The sequence below is a fragment of the Saccopteryx bilineata genome, chromosome X (assembly GCF_036850765.1).
Source record: "Saccopteryx bilineata isolate mSacBil1 chromosome X, mSacBil1_pri_phased_curated, whole genome shotgun sequence".
NCBI lineage: Eukaryota > Metazoa > Chordata > Mammalia > Chiroptera > Emballonuridae > Saccopteryx > Saccopteryx bilineata.
In genome coordinates, this window is record NC_089502.1 from 105,323,779 (window position 1) to 105,348,905 (window position 25,127).

General features: G+C 38.0%; 1 protein-coding gene across 5 annotated transcripts in view; it reads right to left on the minus strand.

Moving 5' to 3' along the window:
• Nucleotides 1–25,127, minus strand: part of PFKFB1 (6-phosphofructo-2-kinase/fructose-2,6-biphosphatase 1) — a 91,173-nt gene that overhangs the window by 3,297 nt on the left and 62,749 nt on the right. For all 5 annotated transcript variants that reach the window (XM_066250257.1, XM_066250260.1, XM_066250259.1 and 2 more), the window contains 2 exons: nucleotides 3,262–3,391; nucleotides 18–80 (listed from right to left, as the gene is read on the minus strand). In XM_066250257.1, the coding sequence (XP_066106354.1) occupies nucleotides 18–80; nucleotides 3,262–3,391 (193 nt within the window). The remainder of the gene's footprint in view (nucleotides 1–17; nucleotides 81–3,261; nucleotides 3,392–25,127) is intronic.

The following is a 25,127-nucleotide window of genomic DNA, read 5'->3' on the forward strand; positions in this document are numbered from 1 at the left end:
AAGGTAGGGGCTCTCACCATAAGCCACAGGTGTGAGCTTGAGCACTGTGTGCAGAGGGCACTTGAGATATGGCAGCTCATCTGGAAAGGAGGACAAAACAATCATCAGAGACAGGGTGCTGGGAGGTCACCAACTCCCCAGGCCTGCAGGTTTACAGAACTCCCCCCTGCTCTCACCCCTTCCCCATGGTCAGCCTCCTCAGCGGCCCACCCGCCACACTCCGCAGGGTGGCCAAGGAGGAGGAGAGCAGCAGAGGAAGCAGGAGGGCCCTGGGGAATGCAGCCAGACTGTGGGACCTCCGGGATGGTCAGGCTGGTCATGGTGGAGGTGGCCGTCCTGCTCACTCACAGGGCAACCATGACCCCAAGGCAGGTCTCCCTCACGCCCCAGCCTGGGCCTCACACAGGTTCCTCCGCCACAGAGGCCCCCATGGCATCTTCCCAAGTGTTTCCTGAGGCCCTACTGCGCACCAGGCCCTCGGATGAGCTGTGTGGGCACCTGGGCAGCTCCCACAGCTTTTTCCTCACCCAGGACTGCACCCTCTCACTGCTCTTGCTCTTATAGCTTGATTGTTTTAAGTTGATTTATTAGGGTGACACTAGTTAACATAATTCCAAGGGTTTCAGGTGCCTAATTCCATAACACATCTCTGTGCAGCGTTTTGTATGTTCACCCCCATCCTCAAGTCAAGTATCACCCCTCACCGTTGTGCCCCGGTACCCTCCTCCCGGGCCCCCTCCTGGCAGTCATCACTGTTATTTGTGTCCATTGAGTTTTGTTTTTGCTGCTGTTATTTTCCTTTTGGTTCTTTTATGCTCTATCTCTCTACTTCCCGTGCCCACCCCATCCCCTCCCCCGGAAACAAGCCAGTCAGAGAAAGGCAAGCACCATGTCCTTCCACTCGTATGTGGAATCCTCTTACTGTTATTGATGGAAGAGCATTCCTCGCTTCACTTATTTCCAGTTATTGCCTACTACGCATAGACTCTCTGAATACTCCCTTACCGTTTCTTGTCTGGGCCCGTTTCAGATACCAGAAAGCCCTGAGTGGAGGAGATGCTCAGGCCCATGGTACAGATGAAGAAAGTGAGGCCCTGGGAGTGAAGGCACTCACTCCAGGGCACACAGCCAGGAAGTGGCAGCACTGGGCCTGGCACCCAGAGCCCTCTGAGTTCAAGTGTGTGCTCCTGCCCTTGCAGTCTGCCGCCACTGCCTTCGAGGGGCTCACAGTGGGGATGGCATCCCATCCTCTCAACACTCTCTGATGACACTCAACTGCTCGCCCACCCACCTGAGCATGCCACTCTTCATCTCCCTTCATTGAGCCGGAACCCCATGGCCCACGTCTTCCCACCCCTGAGGTTCCTCCTACTCTTTAAAGGGGATTGCCAATGCCCTCCATGCCACCTGAGACATCTGTCTTGGCAAAGTCCTGGATGTCCAGCCTGCTACTCCTCCTTGATTTATCACCATCACCATCAGGCCCTGGGCCGGCACTTTGGTGCACTGTCTCCTCCCGACCTCGCTGATACTCTGCGGAGTTACTGTTCCTTGTGGTGCACATGATGGGACAGGCTCAGAGCAGGGAGCCCACATGCCTGAGGTCACTGACCCTGCTCTGCCACCGCCTCCACACATGACCTGGCTTTGCCTTTGGTCTCCCTGGCCTGTAGACTCCCTACCTCTCACAGCAAGGGATTGGGCTAGAGGTACTCTGAGGTGGCCCTGCTCTGAGGTCCGCACTCTTACTCATGTCATCCCTCTGGGCCTCAGTTTCCTTGCCTGGGTCAGAGGGGTAGAAGCATGAGCTCAGCCTGCTTGGCTCAGCTCCCAGGCAGCTGTGAGCGGCTGGTGCGGCCTGCATTTGAAAGCAGGTAGGACGTGGGTAAAGTGGTGTGCAAACAGGACATGCATGTGCCGCCCACTCGTGCCCTGTGTGTCTGCGTAGGGGGGGCACGTCTACAATTTATCTGGGCCCAGTGTCGCTCCCAGCTCCTCTGAGCCCCGTGATCTAGGTAGGGACAGTCACGTCGCCTCTCAGAGCCTCGGTGTTCTCATCTGCGCAGTGGGTTGCCGTGCCCGCCCCACAGTCCCAGAGACAGCACCCGCACTAGATACGGGGACCGTATCCGACAGCTACCAGCACAAGGACCCCCGCCCCAACCCCCGTCACCTTGTCCCCGTGAGCCAGTTGAGGACAGGATTTGTTCAACATCAAGTTCTCAATTTCTCCTGGTTCCAATTCTGAATGACTTTTTACTAGAAGCACATTTTATTGTGAAACTAACAACATGCAAACAATAGAACCCGGCAAACGTTGCACACATCAGATATGACCTGCGCGGTCCTCACACAGCTTCACAGTGTCCCGGAGATGCCGACTCTTTAGCCTCCGTGTCAGAAGTGTACTCTGTCACCCTAGGGTGGCACAACAGTCCTTTGCCAGGCTACTTGCTCTAGTTTGCAATTAAGTATATGTAGTTTTTGTATAAATACTCTGTAAATTAAAATGTCTATATATTTTTTTCTAAAAAAAGAAACAACCATTTACACTTTTAAAAATAAAAACACTATCTTGTTTTCATTTATCATCTCTACAGCAAATATAAAAACCTATACTCAGGATCATGAAGTCACAAAAAATCCATTACCACCCGAAAAATACTGGTTTAGCTTTTCCAGATCAAGTCACAGTAGTAAGGCTGGCTTTGAAGACCTTAGCTCAGAATAGTGGTAATAGTAATAATAGCAGCTAACACTTATGTAGCCAACACTATGTGTCATGAATTGTTAAGCTCCTTTAAAAAAAATTTATTGATTTTAGTGAAAGAGAAGGGGGGGGGAAGAGAGAGAGAGAGAGAAAGAGAGAGAGAGAGAGAGAGAGAGAGAGAGAGAGAGAGGAATATAGATCTGTTCTTGCATGTGTCCCAACCAAGGATTGAACCAGCAACCTCTGCATTTTGGGACAATGCTGTAACCAACTAAACTATCTGGCCAGAGCAAATTGTTAATATTTTTATATATGTTGATCTATTTAAACTTCATCATTATTCTCCCCACTTTACAGATGAGGAAACTGAGGCCAGAGAGGTTGAAATAATTTGCTAAAGCTAGTATATGATAGAGCAAGAACTTGAAATCAGGCATCCTTGTTCTAGACACTGTGACCTTAAGTACTAAGATATAAGCAACCAACTGGTAGTGTCAGGGTCTTAAATCACATCCAGGTTCCCATGCCAGAAACAGAGAGGACAGTGGTACCTGAGCTCTTATCCAGGAAGTAGGCCAGGAGACACCGCATGACAGCTTGGTGACAGATCACCAGTACATTTTCCTGACGTTCTAGCTCCATTATAACTGGCTCCAGACGCTGAACCAGATCTTCATATGACTAAAAATAAGAAAAATACTTGGGTAAGAAAGGAAGATGAGGCCCATTTGCATAGAGGAGAAGAACTCTAGACTAGAGACCAGGAATATTTGGCGGTGGTGCCAGTTTAGTTGTTGACTCAGCAGTCTGACCTTAGGCAACTCACTTCTTTCTTAGGGTCTTGGTTTCTCATCTATTAAATGGGGAACAATCAATATATTCAACTAGATATCAATAACAATAATAAAATTTCCCACTACAAAAATTCCTAAGAAAGCTAGATAAAATAAATGTTTGAACTATTGACTATTCAAGAAAATAATGGGACATTATAAATATAGAGTTTTAAAATAAAGAAAACTTTGGTAATAAAGAGTGATAAGTGGATGTAGAAGCCACAACTGCCCTGGAGTATTTGTCAATCATGTTATTCAAGGGGTTTGAGTTTTTAAAACCATATAGAGACAAGAGAAAAGATGTTAGGTACACACAGTGTAGGGAGTTGGGACTGAAATTCTCAAACCTGAGAGCCTCAAAAGACTACATCCTCAATAAAAGTATAAACTAGAAAAGAAGTATATATAGGCAAAGGGAAAGAATAAGAACATTTATCTGTCTCTGCTTGACTCCTAATACAAAAAAATTAGGAAATGTCTCCTATAAGAATGTACATAAAAAAAAAGAATGTACATACAACTACATTTCTACCTTTAAGTGAGTTTGTGATTCTGAATTATACTATCCATGTGTTTTAGAAAATGCTGAGCTGAGAGTTGAATAAAAAGTGATTTCAAAATGTTAGCTCCCAGGAGTGTCTGAAAAAAGCAGATGGAAATTTTCCCTGGATTCTGTCAACTCAGACTGCATGAGATTACTGCAGATAATTTTTTTTTAAACCAAACTAAAGCTCACATAATACAAAAGAAAAATAAACTATCATGAGTGAAAATAAGCAGAAGGAAAACAAGAGGAGAATCTTAAAAACATAAGATAAATAATCCAAAATGTAAAACAAATACATTTTAAATTTTTAAAGAAATAAGAGATTGAATGAAAAAAATGTAAGGAAGAAATAAGATGTTACCAAATACATAATGTAGATTTGGAACAGAGGTAAATAGAATTTTAGGAAAAAATATATAAAACTCAATGGATGTTGTAAACAGAAGTTTAGATACAACTTAAGAAATAGGGATTTGGAAGACAGAGCTGAAGAAATTATTACAAGTGCAACAAAGAAATAAAAAAAAATGATAAAACAATTTGGGAGCCCTAAAGAATAGACAGGACTAACACACATTTAATTGTATTTCCAGAAGGAGATAATAGAGAGCATGTGGGAGAACAGTTAAAGATATGTCTAAGAATTTTTCTAGAATTGATGAAGAATTCCAATTCTCAGATTCAGGATTCCAACAGATATGAAGACCCTTAAAACAGTAATAGAGAAAAGAAATATCAATTATGCTGATAAGAGTCTTCTTAGCCACATTAGAAGTCTGAAGACAGTGGGGTAATATCTTCAAAGTGCTGAGAGAAAACAACCACGAACCTAGAGTTTTATACTCAAAGTATCATTTAGGGCTGAGCCCCCACTCCCAAAATCTTTTTAGACAAAAAAGTTGAGTTTAGTACCAACAGATCTTCCCTAAATAAACTTTTAAAGGAAATTTTAAATTGAACCCAAATGGAATACTTGAGATGCAAAGGAATTGTTAAACATGTGGTTAAATATAAATAAACACTGACTGTATACAATAATAAGTTTAATAATAATAATAACAATTCATTTGGGTATTAAGACACAAGTAGAGTAAAATACAAAGCAATGATAAACATGTAAGTTAGGAGAAGAGGTAACTAGAATTTTAAAATTCTTATTTAGACATCAGAGAAATGATGGAGTGAGAGATCCTCTTGACCTCTCCCTTTGAAATTTCAACAATCCCAACAGCTATAACTCAGCGAAGTACCCCATTTGGGTGCACAGTCACACCGTGTGCATTGGAACAACTAAAGATGGGCAGGGTGTTGACTAGGGGTGAAAGAAAGGACGCAGCGTTGCAAGCAAGCATTCACAGTGTGTCTGGGTTTCTTCCTGTAGGGAGAAGCAAGAGATTTTTGAGGTGGGAGGAGCACTCTCAGGAGTGGAAAACTAGAGAAGCAGCTGAGTTCAGGGACAGGGAAGAAGACAAAACTCTGGGACAGTGCTGGAGCTCCCAGGGTCTGTCTGCAGTCCATGACTGGGACAGAGAAAGGAAACACAAGGTGCCCTTCTTAACCCTCAGTGTCAGGATGCAGAGAGTATCCGTGGCATATCCTTGAAATAACTCTGCAGAACCACAGCTTCCCCTAAAGAATAGGGATACTCTTTGTCTGGTTGCTGGTCTGTCTGGACCAGGGGTCCCCAAACTTTTTACACAGGGGGCCAGACCGTTGAAGGGCCGGACTATAAAAAAAAACTATGAACAAATCCCTAAGCACACTGCACATATCTTATTTTAAAGTAAAAAAAAAAAAAAGGGAACAAATACAATATTTAAATAAAGAACAAGTAAATTTAAATCAACAAACTGACCAGTATTTCAATGGGAACTATGGGCCTGCTTTTGGCTAATGAGATGGTCAATGTGCTCCTCTCACTGACCACCAATGAAAGAGGTGCCCCTTCCGGAAGTGCGGCGGGGGCCGGATAAATGGCTTCAGGGGGCCGCATGCGGCCCGCAGGCCATAGTTTGGGGACCCCTGTTTTGGACACAGGGAAGAACACATAGAAGGCTGAGATTGCCATTGCTGGGAGGAAGAACAGAGAAGATGCTAAAGTCCTCCCAGCTCACCCTGCTCATATTGTGGCTGCAGCATCTTGGGGGTGGGGGGGTGGGTCAGCTGGAGTATTTTATAGAGCTAAAACTTGTTTTATTATTTTAATATTATTTTTATTTAAGAAATTACATTTAACAGGGTGACATTGATCAATAAGTGTACATAGATTTCAGGCAAACATCAGTACACCATTTCAATAGTCAATTATGTTGTATATCCATCATCCAAAGCCAAATCAATTTCCATCACCTTATATTTGTCACTCTTTACACCCTTCCCTCAAACCCCTTTCCACCTCCCTTACATCTCCCTCCCCCTGTAACCACTTCACTTTTATCTGTGTCCATGAGTCCCAGCTTTGTATCATATGTGTGAAATCACAGTTTGTAGCTTTTTCTGATTAACTTATTTCACTCAGTATAATGTTCTCAAGGTCCATTCATGTTGTTGTAAATGACCCTATGTCATCATTTCTTATAGCTGAGTATTTTAATATTTTTTAAGATTTCATTTATTTTAGAGAGGAGAGGGAGGGAGAGAGAGAAAAGATAGAAGAGCAGGAAGCATTAACTCCCATATGTGCCTTGACCCGGCAAGCCCAGGGTTTTAAACTGGCGACCTCAGCGTTCCAGGTCAATTCTTTATCCACTGCGCCACCACAGGTCAGGAGAGCTAAAACTTGTAATCCAGCGCCACCTACCGAAAAATAATAGACAAACCTCTTGGAAGTAAACTAGGAAAGAGTCACTAACAAATGCCTAATAGACAAAGGGGTCTATCAAATACTATGAATAGTCAAGAAAGAGACACAGTTCAGAAAGAAATGAAAAAATATCCAGAAAGAAATCCCAATCCCATGGAAACTTGGGATATAAATGACTGAGAATTCAAAATTAAAGTCCTGGAAATACTTAACAATGATAAGCAATTTAGTACACTCAGAAAACAAATTAATGAACAAAATGAGTACTTTGCCAAAGAGATTGGAACTTTAAAAATGAACAAAAAATTCTGGAGATGAAAAACTCAATATGCAAATTAAAAAATGAACTAACACCAGATCAGATGGTGGAGGTGGTGGCGCAGTGGATAGAGCATCACACTGGTACGTGGAGGACCCAGGTGAAACCCTGAGGTCGCTAGCTTGAGCATGGGCTCACCAGCTTCAGTGCAGGGTCTTTGGCTTGAGCATGGGATCATAAACATGACCCCATGGTCACTGGTGTGAGCCCAGAGGTTGCTGGCTTGAAGCCCAAGGTTACTGGCTTGAGCAAGGGGTCACTCGTTCTGCTGGAGCCCTCCCCCCAGTCAAGGCACATATGAGAAAGCAATCAATGCACAACTAAGGAGCCTTAACGAAGAACTGATGCTTCTCATCTCTCTCCTTTCGAGTTTGTCCCTATCTGCCCCTTTCTCTGACTCTCAGTCTCTGTAAAAAAAAAAAAAAAAGGAAAAGAAAACTGAAAACTGTAACTGGTCAGATAGAGGAAAGAATAAGCATCAAAAAAGACAGGGATATAGAGATGATACAGAAACAAGAAGAGAGGAAACTCAAGAATTGAGAGAGAGAGAGAGAGAGAGAGAGAGAGAGAGAGAGAGAGAGCTATCTATAAGAATTATCCAACTCCATCAGAAAGAGCAATAAAAGAATAATGGGTATACTGGAAGAAGAAGAGAGGGAGAAGGAAACGAAGAGCCTAATTAAACAAATAATTGACAAGAAGTTCCCAAACCAAAAGAAGAGTTAGATCTTCAAATCTAAGAAGTAACAGAATGCCTACTTACATCAACCCAAACAGACCTTCTCCAAGGCACATTTTATTAAAACTGTAAAAATTAATGACAAAGAAAGAATCTTCAAGGCATCCAGGAAAAAGAAGAACATAACATATAAAGGAAAGCCCATTAGGTTATCATCAAACTTCTCAGCAGAAACTATATAAGCCAGAAGAGAGTGAACTCAAACATTCAAAGTACTGAAAGAGAGGAATTACCAGCCAAAAATACTATATCCATCAAAATTATCTTTTTAATATGAAGGAGAAATAAAAATGTTTCCAGATATACAGAAGCTGAGGGAATTTATCACCAGAAAATCTCCACTGCAGGAAATAGTCAAGGAGATAATTCTTTCTGATACAAAGAACAGAATGTCACAAAACTACAAGTAAAAGCTCCCAAAACCTTGCAATATAAACAGGGATAATTTGTGACAATAAACACATAAAAAGAAAGAGGACAAAGGTCTGAAGTAGCAAAAAAAGATGGAGGGCATTCATATGAAAAAGGACTACTGTATATATGACACTAATTTTTTAAATAACCTAATGGTAACTCCCCCCACCCCTCAAAAATCCCTAAAATACATAGCTTTTTTTTAAAAAAAGAGAAAATAGTCCTCAGCCAGTTTGCTCAATGGCTAGAGTGTCAGCCCAGCGTGTGGACGTCCCAGGTTTGATCCCCAGTCAGGGCACACATGAGAAGTGACTATCTTCTCTTCCCTTCCCTTCCCTCTCCACCTTCTCTCTCTCTTTGTCTCTTGCAGCCAGTGGCTCAATTGGTTTAAGCGTCAGGCCCAGCACTGAGAATAGTTCAGTTGCTCAAAGCATCAGCCTCAGGTGCTGAGGATAGCTCAGTTGACTCAGTTGATTTGCAATTGGCCCCAGATGGGGGCTGCCAGGTGGATCCTGGTTGGGGCGCATGTGGGAATCTGTCTCACTATCTTAACTCCGAGGAAGAGAGAGAGAGAGAGAGAGAAAAAACAGAGGGAAGAAGTATGAAATGCCACCAAACAAAAACAACTGACAGAAACTCAAAAGAGGGAACCAAAAAAGACACAGAGCTACCAGAAAACAAAACATAAAATGGCTACAGGAAGTCCTCATGTGTCAATAATCACCTTAAATGTAAATGGCCTGAACTCACTAATAAAGAGGCACAGAGTAGCAGAATGGATTAAAAAGCAAAACCCAACCATATGCTGGATTTAGGAGACACATCTATGCTGCAAGGACAAAAACAGACTCAAAATGAAAGGGTGGAATTTTTTTTTTAATTAAGTGAGAAGCAGGGAGGTAGAGACAGATTCCCACACTCACCCCAACCAGAATTCAGCCAGCAAGCCCCCTAAGGTTGATGCTCTGCCCATCTGGGGCTGCTGCTCCGTTGCTTGGCAACAAGCTATTTTAGTGCCTGAGGGGAGGCTACGGAGCCATCCTCAGCATCTGGGGCCAACTTGCTCAAATCAAGCCATGGCTGCAGGAGAGGAAGAGAAAAAGAAAGGGGGGGGGTGGAGAAACAGATGGTTGCTTCTCCTGTGTGCTCTGACTGGGAATTGAACCTGGGACTTCCACTTGCTGGGACAACATTCTACCACTGAGGCAACCAGCCAGGGTTGAAAAATATTCTCTGAACAAATAATATTCAGAGAAAAGCAGATGTACCCAAACTTTTTAGTATATATACACTGAATCAGCAAGCACCAAAATATAGAAAAGAAGTATGAATAGGACTAAAAGGAGAAACAGCCAAAAACATATTTATATTTGGGGATCTTAATATTCCATTGACAACTCTATACAGATCACCCAAAAAGAGAATCAGTAAAGAAATATTAATCTTAAATGACAGATAAGACCAAATAAACATAACTGACATGTACAGAACACTTTTTTTTAATTTAGAAATTACATTTAATGGGGCAACATTGATCAAAGAGTGTACATAGGTTTCAGTTAAACATTTCTATAGCATATGAACTGTTGATTGTGTGCCCATCATCCAAAGTCAAGTCATTTTCTGTCACCATATATTTGTCCCTCTTTACTTACTTCCCCCCTGCCCCCTTACCCTTGATAACCACTTCAATATTAATTACTGTATTTCCCCATGTATAAGACACACTTTAATTTTGGGGCCCGAAATTTGAAAAAAAAAAGTATTACATAAAGTTATTGAACTCAAGTTTTATTCTTCATAAAATTCATACAACTCCTCATCACTGTTAAAACTCCTATCTATTAGCTTGTCCTCATCTGTGTCTGATGACAAATCACTGTTTTCAACAATGATCGCAAAAACAAATGCGAAAAAGCAGGAAATGCAAGTAAAAAAAAACTACAACCACTGTATAAGACATACCCAGTTTTTAGACCTCAAATTGTTTGAAAAAGGGTGCGTCTTATACATGGGGAAATAGAGTACGTCCATGAGTCTAAGTTTTATATCCCACCTGTGTGAAATCATACAGTTCTTAGCTTTTTCTGATTTACTTGTTTCACTCAGTATAATGTTCTCAAGTTCCATACAAATTGTCATAAATGGCAATATGTCATCATTTTTTATGGCTGAGTAGTATTCCATTTTATATAGGTACTGCATCTTCTTTATTCAATCTTCTATCAAGGGATACTTTGGGTGTTTCCATGTCTTGGCCACCGTGAATAATGGTGCAATCAATAGTAGGGGTGCATGTGTCTTTGTATATCAATGTTTTCAAGTTTTTTTGGTAAATAGTTGAGGGATTGCTGGGTCATATAATCATTTATTTCTTAATTTTTTGAGAAACTGCCATACTGTCTTCCATAATAGCTATACAGGTTTACATTTCTACCAGCAATGAATAAGGGTCCTTTTACTCTACAGCTTATCCAACACTTGTTATGACCTGTCATGTTGGCAGCCAATCTAACAGGTGTTAGGTGGTATCTCACTGTACTTTAAATTTGCACTTCTCTATTAGCTAGCAAAGATTAGCATCTTTTCATATATCTATTTTTTGTTTGTATGTCTTCATAGGAGAAGTGTCTGTTCAAGTCCTCTCCCTATTTTTAAAATTGGATTGTTTGTATGTTTGTTGCTCAGTTTGGGAGTTCTTTATATTTTTTGAATATTAACCTCTTATCAGAGCTGTTGTCTGTGATCATCATTTTCCATTTGGTTGGATATCTTTTTGTTTTGTTGGTATCTTTTGCTGTGCGGAAACTTTTTAGTTTGATATAGCCCCTTTCATTTACTTTCCTTGCCTTGGGGGTCAAATTCATAAAATGTTCTATGTGATCAAGGTCCGTAAGTTTAGTATCTATGTTTTCTTCTATTTATTTTATTGTTTTAGGTTTTATATTTAGGTCTTTGATCCATTTTGAAACAACTTTTGTACATGAGGGCATACTGTAGTCAAGTTTCATTTTTTAATATTTTATTTATTGATTTTTAGAGAGAGAGAGAGAGAGAAGGGGGAGGATCAGGAAGCATCAACTCCCATATGTGCCTTGACCAGGCAAGCCCAAGGTTTTGAACCAGCAACCTCAGGGTTCCAGGTTGACACTTTATCCCACTGCGCCACCACAGGTCAGGCAAGTTTCATTTTTTTGCATATGGCTTTACAATTTTTCTAGTACCATTTATTGAAGAGGCTTTCTTTTCTCCATTGTATGTTTTTTGCTCTTTTTTTAAAATAGATTTTACTTATTGATTTTAGAGAGAGCAGAATGAGAGAGAGAAAGGGAGAGGGGGGAGGAGTGGGAAGCATCAACTCATAGTATTTGCTTTTCATATGTGCCTTGACCCAGCAAGCCCAAGGTTTTGAACCAGCGACCTCAGCATTCCAGGTCGATGCTTTATGCACTGCGCCACCACAGGTCAGGCTTTGCTCACTTTTTTGTAGGTTATTTGTGTGTGTGTGTGTGTGTGTGTGTGTGTGTGTGTGTGTGTGTGTGTATATATATATATATATATATATATATATATATATGGTTTTATTTCTGAGCTTTTGATTGTATTCCATTTGTCTTCAAGTCTGTTTTTCCCCCCCAAATACTATGCTGTTTTGATTATCGTGGCTATGTAGTATAATTTGAAGCCCAGGTAGTGTGATACCTCCGACTTCATTCTTTTTTCTCAGAATGGCTTTAGCTAGTCGGAATTTTTTATGATTCCATACAAACTGGGTATTTTTTGTTCTCTTTCTCTGAAAAATGACATTGGGATTTTAATAGAAATTGCATTAAGCTTGTATATTGCTTTGAGTAATATGGCCATTTTAACTATGTTGATTCTTTCCATTCATGAACATGAAATATTTTCCCATTTCATTGTGTCTTATTCAATTTCTTTCAATAATGCTTTGTAGTTTTCAGTAGATAGGTCCTTCACATACTCTGTTAAGTTTATTCCTAGATATTTAATATTTTTTGTTACAATTGTAAAAGAAAATTTTTTTTAGTTTATTTTCTGAAGTTTCTTCATTGACGTTTTGGAAAGCAGTAAACTTTTGTATTTTTATTTGGCATCCTATGACTTTACTATTGGTTTATTGTTTCTGAAAGTTTTTGGGTGGAGTCTTTGAGGTTTTCTATATATAAGATGATGTCATCTGCAAAAAGTGATAACTTTACTTCTTTTCCCGATATGGATGACTTTTATTTCTTTCTCTTGCCTGATTGTTCTGGTTAACACTTCCAGTACTATGTTGAACAAAAGTGGAGAGAATAGGCAACCATCTCTTGTTCCCGATTTTGTAATAAAAGCCTCCAGTTCTTCATCATTTAATATGATATTGGCTGATAGTTTGACATATATAGCTTTTATTATGTTGAGTACTTTCCTTTTATTCCCATTTTATTGAGTGTTTCAATCATAAATGAATGTCTTATTTTGTCAAATGCCTTTTCTGCATCTATCGATAGAAACATATAAAATTTGTCTTTTGGTTGATATGATATATTACATTGATTGATTTATGTATATTGAACCATCCTTGTGCTCCTGGAATGAATCCTACTTGATTATGAGGTATTATTTTTCTGATGTGTTTATTTGATTTGCTAGTATTTTGTTTAGGATTTTTGCATCTGTATTCTTTAGAGATACTGGTCTGTAGTTTTCTTTTTTTGTGTTGTCCATGTCAACTTTTGGTATGAGGGTTATGTTGGCCTCATAAAATGTATCAGGGAGTATTGCTTCTTCTTCTATTTTTTGGAAGACTTTAAGAAGAATAGGTACCAAATCTACTTTGAATATTTGTAGAATTCACTAGTGTAGCCATTTGGTCCTGGACTTTTTTTTGTGGAGGTTTTTGATAGTTGTTTCTATTTCCTCCCTGCTTATGGGTCTATTTAGGTCTTCCACTTCTTCATGACTCAATCTAGGAAGATTGTATTGTTCTAGGAATTTATCCATTTCTCCTAGATTGTTGAATTTGGTGGCATATAATCTTTCATAGTATTTAAGTATGATCCTTTGTGTGTGTGTGTGTGTGTGTGTGTGTGTGTGTATAATGTTTGTGGTAACTTTTCTTTAATTTCAGATTTTGTTTATATGATTCATTTCTCTCTTTCTTTAGTGAGTCTAGCCAGTGGTTTGTCAATTTTATTGATTTTTTAAAAAGAATCGGCTCTTTGTTGTATTCACTTTTTCCTATAGTTTTCTGTTTTCTATTTCATTTAGTTTTGCTCTAATTTTTACTATTTCTTTTTTCTACTGACTTTGTGTTGCCTTTGTTCTTCTTATTTATAGTTTTTTAGATGTATTATTAGTTTGTTATCTTGGGATCTTTTTTCTTGATATAAACCTGTAATAATATAAAGCTCCATTTTATTACTGCTTTCGCTGCATCCCAGAGTTTTGATATATAATGTTGTCATTTTTATTTCTCTGCCTGGCTTATTTCGCTTAGCATAATAGACTCCAGGTCCATCCATGTTGTCACAAAGGGTAAGATTTCCTTCTTTTTCACAGTTATTGCAGCATTGTTTACAATAGCCAAGATCTGGAAACAGCCCGTGTCCATCAGTAGACAAGTGGACTAAAAAGCTGTGATACATATACACAATATAATACTACATGGTCGTGGGTCATATTTCTTTGTCTTCTCATTTTGTCTGTGGATTAGATAGGTCTGTCCTGACTTTAAAATTTGTTATGGTGTCTTTATGAGGAAGATGGGGTCAGTGATCCTAACTTCCAGGGCGCCTGAGTTTCTTTCTTTTGAATGATTCTTGAGGGTTATATTTACCCTCCTGTTGTGTGTAAGTCTTAAATGCAGCTGGATGTTTCTCAAGTGAAGTTATTCTTTCCTGCTAGCAGTCTATAAGGGTCAACCTTGATCATGTATATTAGATGCTTTGTGGTGCCTGTCTTTTTTTTTTTTAGAATTTAATTTTATTTATTTATTCATTTTTAGAGAGGAGAGAGGGGGGGAGACAGAGAGGGAGAAGGGGGAGGAGCAGGAAGCATCAACTCCCACGTGTGCCTTGACCAGGCAAGCCCAGGGTTTCGAACCGGCGGCCTCCATGCAGGGAACCGGTGCAGATCAGTGCAAGATAATGGCTGTGACTCATCTTGTGCAACCTTCTTGGAGCAGTCTTGATGTGGCTTCTGTAACTTCTTGGCTATGGACTCTTCTTTATTTAGTCCGAAGTTGGTTTTTCAATATGATTGTTCTTAAATTTTGCTGTAACTCCAATTTGGCCTTCGGAGGTGGCAGTTGGAATGTCTGCTTACTCCATCACCATCTTGTAATTCCAGGAATATATAGATTTAATGTAATCCCCTTAAAAACCCCAAAGTAATTTTTTAAAAGGAAAAATATAGAACAAAAAGTCAACATATTTGTATGGAACCACAGAAGACCCTAAATAGACAAAGCAATACTGAGAAAAAAGAACAAAGTTGGAGATATCACTACTTGACTTCAAATATACTAGAGTCACAAAAATTAAAACAGCATGGTATAGGCAGAAAAACAGATATACCAACCAATGGAACAGAATCAAAAGCCCAAAATAAAACCACACACACACACACACACATATATAGACAAATAATTTTTGACAAATAAGCAAAACAAAAACAAACAAACAAAACCCCCCCAAAAAAATTGAGAAAAAAAAACTTCAATAAACAGTGTTGGAAAAATTAAAGAGCCACATGCAAAAGAATGAAACTTGACTACAGTTTGTCCCCATGCACAAAAATTGTTTCAGAATGAATCAAAGAACAAAATATAAGATATGAAACAATAAATTACATAGAAGAAAATATAAAAACTGAACTTGTAGACCTTGGTCATAGAGAACATTTTATGAATTTGACCGCGAAGCCAAGGGAAACAATGGAAAAAATAAATGAATGGGACTATATTAAACTAAAAAGCTTCTGCACAACAAAAGAAACTGACAACAACAAAAAAAGGCAGCCAACCAAATGGTAGATAATATTCACAGACAGGTCTGTCAAGGGGTTAATATCCAAAAGATATAAAAATCTCACAACACTTAACAACAAACAAACAAACAAACAAACAAATAATCTAATTAAAAATGGAGAGAAGACCTGAACTGACAAATAGATATATGAAAAGGTGTTCATCTTTGTTTACTCTTAGAGAAATGCAAATTAAAATCACAATGAGATACAACATCACACCTATTAGATTGGCTGTTATCAACAAGACAGGTAATAACTAGTGTTGGAAAGGCTGTGGAGAAATAAAAACCCTCACTCACTGCTGGTGGAAATGTAAACTGGTACAGTCACTATGAAGGACAGTATGGCAGTTCCTCCAAAAATTAAGGATAGAGTTACCATATGACCCAGCAATCCCTCTATTGGTTATCTATAAAAAAAAACCACACTTGAAAACATTTGTATGCAATGAAATATGCACTCTCATGTTCATGACAGCATTATTCACAGTGGCCAAGATATAAAAACAACAAAAGTGTCCTTCAGTGGAGGATTGGATAAAGATGTCGTACATATATACAATGGAATACTACTCAGCCATAATAAATGATGAATTATTTCTACTTCTAACAACATGGATGGACTTCAAAATATTATGCTAAGTGAAACAAATAAATCAGAAAAACCTAAGAAGTATATTATTTCACACATATATGGAATAGAATATTGAGACTCATATATATAGACAAAAATGAAGTGGTTACCAGATGGAGAGGGAAAGTATTAAAGGGGACCAAATATACAGTAATATTAAATGTTTTGACTTTGATTGATGGGTACAGAACACAGTGATTAGTTCATATGATATCGAGATGTATAGCTGAATCCTATGTGTTCTTATGAACCAATGTCTCACCATCAAATTTAATTTCTAAATAAAAAATAAAATAAAATAAATGTTAACATTAAACATTAGCAAAACTGCAAAGAAACTAGATCATTTATACATGGCTGGTTGGAATGTAAAATAACATAGCTATCTGGAAAACTGTTTGGCAGATTATTTTTTAAAAATCAATATAAACTTAGAATTATATTCCTAGGCATTTATTTTAAAGAAATAAAAACTTATGTTCATACAAAATATTTTCACAAATTTTGGCAGCATTATTTATAATATCTTAAAAATTAAACACAACTCAAATATTCTTCAGTGGGAGAATAGTAAAAATGAACCATGGTACATTCATACCATGGACTTGTATTCATCAATTAATAGAAACAAACTATTAATAGATGCAACAGCCTGGATGATTTTCTAGAGAATCATGTCAAAGAAAATAACTAATCATAATAGGTTACATACTATATGGTTCCATTTATATATGATATCATTGTTGAAATGACAATATTTTAGAAATAGATTATACATTAGTGATTGCAGCAGTTAAGGAAGAAGTGGGTGTGGGTATAAAAGGCAACATGGGATCCTTATGATGATGGGAATGTTTTGTATTTTGACTGTATCAATGTAAATATCCTGGATGTGATATGGTTTTACAAGATGTTACCATTGTGTAAAATTGATTAAAGAATAAAGGAAAATTTATTTCTTACAATTGCATGTGAATCCACAACTATCTCAAATAAAAAGCTTAATTATAAAAAAAACTTATTTTAATTTAGGGGGAAGTTGGAAATATTGATTTTAGATTTTGTTAATCATGCATATTAAAATGTAGGGTGATGAGCATACTATGCAATCAACAGCTCAAATGATATGAGATGAGGCCAAGGAGCCATCCCCAGCACCCGGGCCATCTTTGCTCTAATGGAGCCTCGGCTGCGGGAGGGGAAGAGAGAGACAGAGAGGGAGGAGAGGGGGAGGGGTGGAGAATCAGATGGGTGCTTCTCCTGTGTGCCCTGGCCGGGAATCAAACCCAGGACTTCTGCACGCCAGGCCGATGCTCTACCACTGAGTCAACCGGCCAGGGCCTCAGATCATTTTTATATGTCATTTTCTGAGAATGAAGGTGAAAATGCTTTGTAACACAGGAATCTATTGTATTGACTTCTCTGATGTCCAGATTTGCTCATAATTGTTCCCAGGATTTGTATCAGAATTAGAATATGATTAGTAAATACTCTAAAATGTAGAACTGGCTAAATGGAGGTTATGTAGGAAACACTGGGGATTTACCTCATATGAGGATAGAGAACTGATAGTCTTGTTCATGTGGTGACAAAAAAGTAGGTTAAAATATTAGCTATTGTCCATTTGGACTCCAATTCAGTGCCCAGAGAAGTTGGAGCTTTAGAAAACTTGACAATAAAACATCAGGAAATTAGAGTATGTTAAACTATTTCAAGTGCACATAGTGAATGTATATAACAGACAAAGGCCAGGATAAAGTGAGACCTCCAGAAAGCAGAGGAAAAATAGCAGGAAAACATGTAGCTTTTAAAAGACAGGAATCTAAATGCAAATGAACAAAACTCACAAATAAAGAGGCACAGAGTACCAGATTAAATAAAGAACTCTTTTACATATTATATTTTTTTCTCTTAATGACCTAATGGAAACCACCCACAAAAAAGTGACTACTGAAATACATAGCTTAAAAAAAAAGAGGAAACACAGGAAAGAAGTACAAAATACCACCAAACAAAAACAACTGATGGAAACACAAAAGAGAAGAATCAAACAAGACACACAGCTGCCAGAAAAGAAAACATAAAATGGTTATAGAAAATCCTCAAGTGTAAATAATTACTCTAAATGTAAATGGCCTAAACTCACCAATAAAGAGGCACAGAGTAGCAGAGTGAATAAAAAAGCAAAACCCAAATACATGTCACCTTCAAGAGACACATTTAAGCTGCAAGGACAGAAGTAGATACAAAGTGGAAGGTTGGAAAACAATTCTCCAAGCAAATAATATTTAAAGAAAAGCACAGGTAGCTATACTCATATCTGACAATGTTGACTTCAAGACAACAAAAGTAACCAGAGACAAAGATGGACATTTCATAATTATAAAGAGGACATTGTATCAAGAAGAGATAATACATCTTAAAATAGATGCACCAAAACAGGGAGAACCAAAAAATATAAGACATCTGCTAACTGACCTAATATTAGAAGTAAATAAAACATAATCATTCTTGGAGATTTCAACACACCATTGATGGCTTTAGATAGATCACTCAAAAAGAAAATCAATAAAGAACTTAAACAACACACTAGACCAAATGGACATAATAAACATTTATAGGACATTTCATCCAAAAACATCAGATTATACGTTATTGTCCAATGAACATGGCACATTCTCAGGGTTAAACTATATGTTGGGCCAAAAAATCAATGACAAATTCAAGAAGATTGAAATTATAGCAAGCATATTTTCTGAAAATAAGGATTTGAAATTAGAATTCAACTGCAAAAAGAAAGTAAAGAAACCCACAAAAATGTAGAAATTAAACAATACACTTCTAAAAAATGACTAAGTCAAAGAAGAAATAAAAGCAGAGATAAAGAGATATATAAAGCCAAACAAAAATAACATATCAAAATTTCTGGGATGCAGCAAAAGCAGTAATAAGAGAAAAGTTTATATCATTACAAGCTTAAACCAAGAAATAAGAGATATACCAAGTAAACAACCTAACATCACATCTTAAAGAATGAGAAAAAAATGAAAGTAACCCAAAGTAAGCAGAAGAAAAGAAATAGTAAAAATTAGAGCAGAACTAAATAAAATAGAGAACAACAACAACAAAAAACTATAGAAAAAATTAATGCAACAAAAAGCTGGTTCTTTGAAAAGAATCAATAAAACTGACAGCCCCCTGGCTAGACTCACTAAGGAAAAAAGGGAAAAGACTCATATAAATAAAACATAAAAAGAAAAAGGAAAATTGCTACAGACATTTCATATATATAAAATATATATATAAGGGATCATAGTAGAATACTATGAAAGACTGTACACCATCAAATTCAACAACCTAGAGGAAATGGATAAATTCTTAGAACTATACAATCTTCCTAGAGTGAGTCATGAAGAAGTGAAAATCTGAAATAGGCGTATAAGCAGGGAGGAAGTAGAAACAACTCTCAAAAACTTCCCCAATAATAAATGCCCAATATCAGATGGCTACACAAGTGAATTCTACCAAACATTCAAGGGATATTTGGTACCTATTCTCAAAGTCTTCCAAAAAATAGAAGAAGAAGCAATATGCCCTAACATATTTCATGAAGTCAACATAACCCTGATAACAAAACCTGGCAAAAACAACAATACACACACACACACACACAAACTACAGACCAATATCTCTAATGAATATAGACACAAAAATCCTAAATGAAACACTAGTAAATTAAATACATTACAAAAATAATACATCATAATCAAGTGAGATTCATTCCAGGAACACAAAGATGGTTCAACATATGGAAATCCATCAGTGTAATACACTACATCAACAAAACAAAGAACAAAAATCATATGATCCTGTCAATAGATGCAGAAAAGGCATTAGATAAGATACAACATCCCTTTATGTTTAAAGCACTCAATAAAATTGGAGCAGAAGAAAAGTATCACAACATAATAAAGGCCATATATGACAAACCATAAGGTAACATCGTACTAAATGCTGAGAAAGTGAAGGCTTTTCCTCTAAAATCAGAAACAAGACAAAGCTGCCCTCTCTCTCCACTCTTATTTAAAATAATTCTGGAAATTTGAGCCAGAGCACTAAAGCAAGAGAAAGAAATAAAAGACAACCATATCAGGAAAGAAGAAGTAAAGGTATCACTTTTTGCAGATGACATGATTCTGTATATAGAAAACCCTGAAGATTCCACCAAAAAACTATTAGAAACTAAAACCAATACAGTCAAGTTGCAGGATACAAAATCAATATACAAGAGTCTATTGCTTCCCTATATGCCAATGATGAAATTTCAGAAAATGAACTCGAGAAAACAATTCCTTTTACAATTGCAACAAGAAAAAATAAAATACCTAGGAATAAACTTAACACAGGATGTGAAGGACCTATATTCTGAAAACTATAAAGCATTATTGATAGGACTTGAAAAAGAAACAATAAAATAAAAAAGTATTTCATGTTTGTGGATTGGACAAATCAACATAGTTAAAATGGCCATATTACCCAAAGTAATATACAAATTTAATGCAATCCCCATCAAAATCCCAATGTCATATTTTAAAGAAACAGAGCAAAAAAAATCACCAGTTTTGTATGAAACATAAAAAATCCCGAATAGCCAAAGCCATCCTGAGGCAAAAAAATGAAGCTAGAAGTATCACACTACGTGACTTCAAATTGTATTATTGAGCCACAATAATCAAAACAGCATTGTATTGGCAAAAAACAAACAAACAAAAAACAAACAAACAGATATGCAAACCAATGTAATAGAATTAAGAGGCCAGAAGTAAAACCACATATATATGGACAAGTATCTTCAACAAAGGAGCCAAAAAACACACAATGGAGAAGAGAAAGCTTCTTCAATAAATGGTTCTGGGAAAATTGGAAAGCCACGTGCAAATAGTGAAATTTGACTAGTTTGTCTCCCTGCACAAAAATTAATTCAAAATGAATCAAAGACCTAAATATAAGATCTGAAAGAATTTATTACATAGAAGAAAACATCAGTACTAAGCTCATGGACCTTGGCCATAGAGAAAAATTTGTGAATTTGATCCCAAACGCAAGGGAAGTAAAGGCTATACATGAATGGGACTATATTAAACTAAAAAGCTTCTGCACAGCAAAAGAACCTAACAACAAAACAAATAGGCAGCCAACCCAATGAGAGATGATATTTGCAAGCAACAGCTTCAAAAAGGGGTTAATATTAAAAATATATAAAGAACTCACAGGGTTCCAAGATGGCGACAGAGTAGGATGATGTCTCAACTTGCCACCTCCCAGGAACAAATTTGATTACAATTTAATTTAAGAACAATCATTTTGGAAAACCAACTATGGACTAAACAAAGAGGAGTCTATAACCAAGGATCACAGAAGAAGCCACATCGAGAAGAGTAGGAAGAGAGGAGACATGGAAAGGGCTGCCCTGCTCCCAGGAGGAAGCAGTGGCTGAAGGTCTGGAGAGATCCACTGCAGGGAGATTCGTCCTGAATGGTATGTGTCTCAAACCCCTGGCTGGCACCCCAACCTAGAACTTCGGAGCCTAGGAGAGGCACTCACATAGCAATTGGCTGTGAAAGGAGCCAAGGTTTATGTCTGCAAGAAAAGAGACAGAGCTTTCACATACGCAGGCTCTGTCTTAAAGAGCAAGTGCAGAAAATCTCGTTCTCAGACACTTACTCGGGGCTCCGGCAGAGGGAGGGCTGAGAGGACTAGAGTTGCATGAGGAGAATGTGAAGTTGGTGGCTCATGGAGGGACATTGTGGGGGATGGCCACCAGAACCCTTGTGCTGAGTCTTTCTCCAATACTGCAGTTGCCTTCTTTCTTGGGCAAAGCAGTTCCTTCTGTGAGATATCAGCCTGAGGGAAAGCAACTGCCCCACCTTCAGGAATATCTCCTGCCCCACACTGTAGAGACTGGGCAGTTCTAAAAGGTCAGCCAGGAAGCAGAGGGCATGTCAGTGACTTACTTTTCTAGTGTTGAGGCCAGAGATCCCCCTGTTCCCTGCATGCTCCGAAGACTATAACTGGTGCTTCCACCTCATGGGAGATTCAGTAGAAACTGTCAGGACTGTGGAAAGACCACATGTCTGGGTCACAGAGGCAACACCAACTCAACTCCTAGTGGCCACAATTTATGGAGGTCTGTGAAAAAAGTCTAGATAGGCTGATACCTGGGGCCAAGTGGTGGGAGCTACACCCACCACCCTTCTTAATCCCTGAATTGCTCCAGGCTTTAGACTCTACCAGAGGTTTGTTTTTTTTTCCAATGGCCAAGACCAACAAACAGCCAACTGACAGTGGCTGCAGGAGGCGGAACTCAAGGAACTTTGGCATTTTGCAGACCTTCCCCTAGACCCAGTGTGGGTAAAAGCCAGCCTAGGTGTGAATTCAGCAAGGTGGCAGGATATAAAATTAATATTCAGAAATCAGTGCCATTTTTATACACCAACAGTAAACTGTAAGACAGAAAAATTAAGAAAACAATCCTTTTTACTATTGCAACAGAAAAAGAAAAATAAAGTACCTAGGAATAAATTACCAAGGAGGTAAAAGACTTGTACTTGGAAAATTATAAGACAGTGAAAAAAGAAATCAAGGAAGATACAAACAAGTGGAAGTATATACCGTGTTTATGGATAGGAAGAATAAACATCATTAAAATATCTATAGTACCCAAAGAAATCTATAGATTCAATGCAATTACTATTTAATGCAATGGCATACTTTACAGATCTAGAACAAATATTAAAAAATTTATATGGAACCAAAAATGAACCTTAATGCCTCAGCAATCTTGAAAATGAAGAACAAAGTGGGAGGTATCACACTTCTTGATATCAAGTTGTACTACAAGGCCATTGTACTCAAAACAGCTTGGTACTGGCATAAGAACAGGTATACAGATCATTGAAACAGAACAGAGAACCCAGAAATAAATGCACACCTCATGGTCAATTAATATTTGACAAAGGGGCAAGAATATACAATAAAGACAGTCCCTTTAATACAGGGTGCTGGGAAATTGGACAGGTACACTCAAAATAATGAAACTAGACCACCAACTTACACCATTCACAGAAATAAACTCAAAATGGATAAAAGACTTAAATGTAAGTCACAAAACCATACAAGTCTTGGAAGAAAACATAGGCAGTAAAGTTTCTGATATCTCTCGTAGTAATATTTTTTCCGATATATTTTCATAGACAAGTGAAATAAAGGACAAAATAAATAAATGGAATTATATCAAACTAAAATGTTTTTACACAGTGAAAGACACCATTAACAAAATTAAAAGATAACCCACACAATGGGAGAAAATATTTGCTGATATGTCTGATAAGAGGTTAATAACCAAAATTTATCAAGAACTTATAAAACTCAATACCAGTAAGGTGGACAATGTAATTTAAAAAATGGGAAAGGAACTGAGCAGACACTTACTTCTCCAAGGAGGACATATAGATGGCCAATAGGCATATGAAAAAATGGTCAACGTCACTAATCATCAGGGAAATGCAAATTAAAACCACAATGAGATACCACCTCACACCTGTCAAAATGGTGCTCATTAACAAATTAACACACAAGTGCCAGCGAGGGTGTGGAGAAAAGGGAATCCTCCTGCACTGCTGGTGGGAATGCAGACTTGTGCAGCCTCTGTGGAAAACAGTATGGAGATTTGGAGATTCCTCAAAAAATTAAAAATGGAACTGCCTTTTGACTCAGCTATCCTCCTTTTAGGAATATATCCAAAGAATTCCAAAATACTGACTCAAAAGAAGATATGCACTCCCATGTTTATTGCAGTACTGTTTACAATAGCCAAAGTCTAGAAACAGCCCAAGTGTCCATCAGTGGACAAATGAATAAAAAAGCTGTAGTACATATACACAATGGAATACTACATGCTATGAAAAAGAAAGAAATCTTACCTATTGCATTGGCATGAATGGACTTGGAGAATTCTATGCTAAGTGAAATAAGCCAGGCAGAGAAAGAGAAATATTATATGACCTCACTTATATGTGGAATCGAATGAACACAGTGAACTGAGGAACAGAATAGAGGCAGATGAGGGATTACGAGGAGCAGAGGAACAGCTATCAGAAGGAAGGGGAATGAGCGAAAGGATTCAGAGACATTGAAGGGATTAGTAAAATTATATATACATAACGCATAGATACAGATAACAGGACAGCAAATCTAAGAGGGAAGGAGAGAGGGAGTTAGGGGGAGGGGGACAAAGGTGGTATAATGGGGTGCACTTTGTTGGGGGGTGAGGGTGTTATATCAAGTGGGACAGTTGAATTCATGTTAACACAATAAATTTTAAAATTTAATAAAAAATAATTAAAAGAAAAAGAACTCACAAATCTCAGCAACAAACAAGCAAACAATCCAATGAAAAGTGGGAGAGGACCTGAACATATACTTCTCTCGTGAAGATGTACAAATGGTCAACATATATATGAAAAGATGTTCATCTTCACTTGATTTTAGGGAAATACAACTCATAACTACAATGAGATAGAACCTTACACCTGTCAGATTTGCTATTATCAACTAGACAGGTAATAACAAGTAATGGAGAGGTTGTGGAGAAAAGGAACCCTCATTCACTGTTGACGGGAATGTAAACTGGTAAAACATTATGGAATAAAGTATGGTAGTTCCTCAAAAAGCTAGGAATAAAACTACCACTTTACTCAGCAATCCCTTTCCTGGTCTCTACCCAAAAAACTCAAAAACTTTGGTAGGTAAAGACACATGCACCACCATGCTTGACCAGGAGATGGTGCAGTGGATAGAGCATCAGCCTGTGTCGCTGAAGACCTAGGTTTGAAACCTCGAAGTTTCAGGTTTGAGCAAGAAAGAGGTCGCTGGCTTGATGAGCAAGGGGTCACTAGCTCAGCTGGAGCCCCCCATCAGGGTATGTATAAGAAAGCAATCAATGAACAACTAAAGTGCCGCAATAAGTTGATATTTTTCATCTCTCTCCCTTCTTATCTGTCTCTGTCTGTCTGTCTGTCTGTCTGTCTCTCTA